This window comes from Bison bison, unplaced genomic scaffold (genome assembly GCF_000754665.1).
Source record: "Bison bison bison isolate TAMUID 2011002044 unplaced genomic scaffold, Bison_UMD1.0 scf7180017864471, whole genome shotgun sequence".
In the NCBI taxonomy this organism is placed as follows: domain Eukaryota; kingdom Metazoa; phylum Chordata; class Mammalia; order Artiodactyla; family Bovidae; genus Bison; species Bison bison.
In genome coordinates, this window is record NW_011495032.1 from 30,906,306 (window position 1) to 30,909,538 (window position 3,233).

Genomic DNA, 3,233 nt, shown 5'->3' on the forward strand with positions numbered 1-3,233 from the left:
TTGCCTGGAGAATCCCAGGGACGGCGGAGCCTGGTGGGCTGCCGTCTATGGGGTCGCACAGAGTTGGACACAACTGAAGCGACTTAGCAGCAGCAGCAGCAGCAGTCTTTGATTCAGGTTTGTGAGTCTCTAAGCAGGGGTCTGGCCGAGCTCACCAGACTTCTGACGGACAGAAATAGCTAGATAACAAGTTTGGGTTATTTCAAGCTGTAAGTTTGTGGTAATTTGTTATAGTAACAAGGGAAGATGAATATAGAAATCATTAAAAGTCTCTTTTGGGGAAATCTGAATATGACCTGGCTGATGGGCTCTCTTCTTGGAAGTTTTGTGCACAACTAATGGAGAAGAGTCCTGAACAACACAGAATAGCAAATGCATGTAACAAAATTCCCCACTCTCAAGGTCCTTAAATCCTATGGTTTAAGAAAATTATAATAAAATAAAACTTGATAGTGGAAGAAAAAAGAGAGCTCAAGTGAAAAACACAGCATGAAAGAGGGATAAGGAGTGTAGGCTGGGGTGGGAGGATGAGGGATAAGCCAGAGAAGAGAGCAGATCCTGTGGGGCTTTTAGGTGTTGAAGAGACTTGACTTTTCCTCAGAATGAGGTGGGAAGCCTTTGGGCTATTGCATGAGGAGAACAAGAATAGAATCAGGAAGACCAGTTGGGGGACATTGCAATAATTAAGGCTGGAGTTGTGGTGGCGTGGATGGGGGGTTGGGTGGCAGTCGAGGTTGTGACAAGCGGTAGGGTTCTGGATTCATCTGGAGGAGAGTAGAGTTCATGAGAATTTTGTCTGAAGTGATTGTTAGACTCAAATAAATTACTAATTATTTGTAAAAAGGCAAACCCAGATCTTGGAGCTTATCTGTGATGTTCAATCTTTTTCATGTGTCATATTTTTAAACAGTAATTTGAAAAAGTTAGGGTAAAAAAATGTAACTACAACTATGATAGAATTTTACTAAAGGAAATTGTTCTCAGTGGATTTTGGTGTTTCTTACATATTCATTGCTATGATTCATATATATTAGAATCACTAAATAGTTTTAATTTATGCAAATCAAATATTCCTAGCAATGGGCCTTTGATGGGGCTAGGTGGATGAATTTTGAGATGTCTGCATCATATGTCCATCCCATTCTAGTTTACAAAACTACCAGTTTGCTTTACATTTTGCTATAGGCAGTGACTTGAGATTTTGTATTTTAAATGCATTAACTCTCTGGTTCTAACTGCATTTTTGTTTATTTGTTTTTTAATTTTTTCCTTATCAGAAGGAAACTGTTTCCCAGAATGGGATGGACTCATCTGTTGGCCTAGAGGAACAGTGGGAAAAACGTTGGCTGTCCCATGTCCTCCTTATATTTACGACTTCAATCATAAAGGTATTTAATTTTTTATGAAATGATTCATTTGGAATAGAAACTTCCTTTTTTAAAAATAATAGACTCTATAAGAACTGAGCAATCTCAGTGTTTTTCTTCACATCTTTATAGGAGTTGCTTTCCGACACTGTAACCCCAATGGAACATGGGATTTTATGCACAGTTTAAATAAAACATGGTCTAATTATTCAGACTGCCTTCGCTTTCTGCAACCAGATATCAACATAGGAAAGGTAATGGTATTTTTGTATTTGTGAGCCCCTAAAGGAAAACAAAATGATTACCAACCACTGTACAAAAAACTCTTTTATTATCTGACACAAATATCAAAAAAGATAAAAGCAAGGTTGAAAGCTTTTCAGATACCTAGTTAAGGAGAGGTCTAGGACCTGAAACATTTTGGTATTTTCTTTTGGTTAGAATTACCTGGCTGAGATATATGTATGTATACTTATGTGTCACTTATATTACATTATGTTTATATTATATTATATGATGCTGTATTATGTGTAAAAATCCAAATAGGTAGTCAGCAATATAATTCATGATTTTTTTCTTGGTTACATATGAATAGCAACATCTTGTCTCACTATATGTTCCTGGAGTAACTTTATATTGTATAGATGTGTTTTTCATCTCGTAAGATTTGCCAGTAGGTGATTTCATTAGTACAGGAAAAATTAGAGTATGTAGAGTTAAAGAGGAGCAAGGGGCTGTCTTATAGATCTTCTCACATAATACCTTAATTGTACACATGTGTGTCAACTTAGAACCAGAGACGAGGGGTCGATCAAAGTGACACAGCTCAGTTATGACAGGGTCTAGAGCAGGGCCCTGCTCTCCACATTTTTTATCGGTGCTATTTCTGATATGGTAATCACATGTAAACTTCAGAAACCTCTAGATAGTTACTTTTAGGTTATATATGGTAGATAGATTAAAAGTCATGCTTAAATTCCTGTCACTCAGACCTCATCTATAAAATGCATGGTGCTCTAGGGATGAGCATAACTTCACCATAGTCATATGATGGTAGGGGTGAACATAAGTTGAAGTATAAATGATTTTATGAGGCCCCTGAGAACAGTCATAATATATAACTCTCCTAACATCAGACGTTTTTCTTTATGCTTGGTGGTCTTTTTTGGTTGTGGGGAAGGAGGAGCAGTGGCATGAGAATTGGTGAGTTGGAGAGTTCCTTGTTTGATTAGGCATTAATAGTCAGGACTTCTTTCCTTAATTTTTTTTCTAACACAAAACGCTACCACCTTAAGGACTCTTTAGTAAGTTGCTAAAAGACTTCAGTTTTGTATTTCATTGTTGACATGCTTCTTAGATAAAATTAGCTAATGTGAGGAGATTATTGTGTATGTTACAGTGGAGCCAAAGCCAAGTTAATGTAAAACACTTTAAAATAACTTCAATTTCACTGAAATAGATAAACGTTCACAATGTTTAGTGTTCTGTGTTATAAATTTGTGGATTAAATGACAAATGCAAGTCTTTCATAGCTTTTAAATGGCATTAAATTATATCATGATTTTTTAAAATTTTTTTAAAATTTAATTTTATTTTTTAACTTTACAATGTTGTATTGGTTTTGCCATATATCAACATGAATCCTCCACAGGTATACACGTGTTCCCCATCCCGAACCCTCCTCCCTCCTCCCTCCCTGTACCATCCCTATGGGTCGTCCCAGTACACCAGCCCCAAGCATCCAGTATCGTGCATCGAACCTTATATCATGATTTTATTTACATTGAACTCTAATATTACAACCATTCTTTTTGACTACTCTGTATTCCAAGAGTCAAAATATCAAAGGAAAGTAAAATATCCAAA

General features: G+C 36.4%; 1 protein-coding gene across 1 annotated transcript in view; it reads left to right on the plus strand.

Moving 5' to 3' along the window:
• The window catches only part of PTH2R (parathyroid hormone 2 receptor), an 84,054-nt gene that overhangs the window by 17,463 nt on the left and 63,358 nt on the right, over positions 1-3,233 (plus strand). The window contains exons 3-4 of the mRNA XM_010861089.1: positions 1,278-1,388; positions 1,500-1,621. Coding sequence (XP_010859391.1) covers positions 1,278-1,388; positions 1,500-1,621 — 233 coding nt within the window. The remainder of the gene's footprint in view (positions 1-1,277; positions 1,389-1,499; positions 1,622-3,233) is intronic.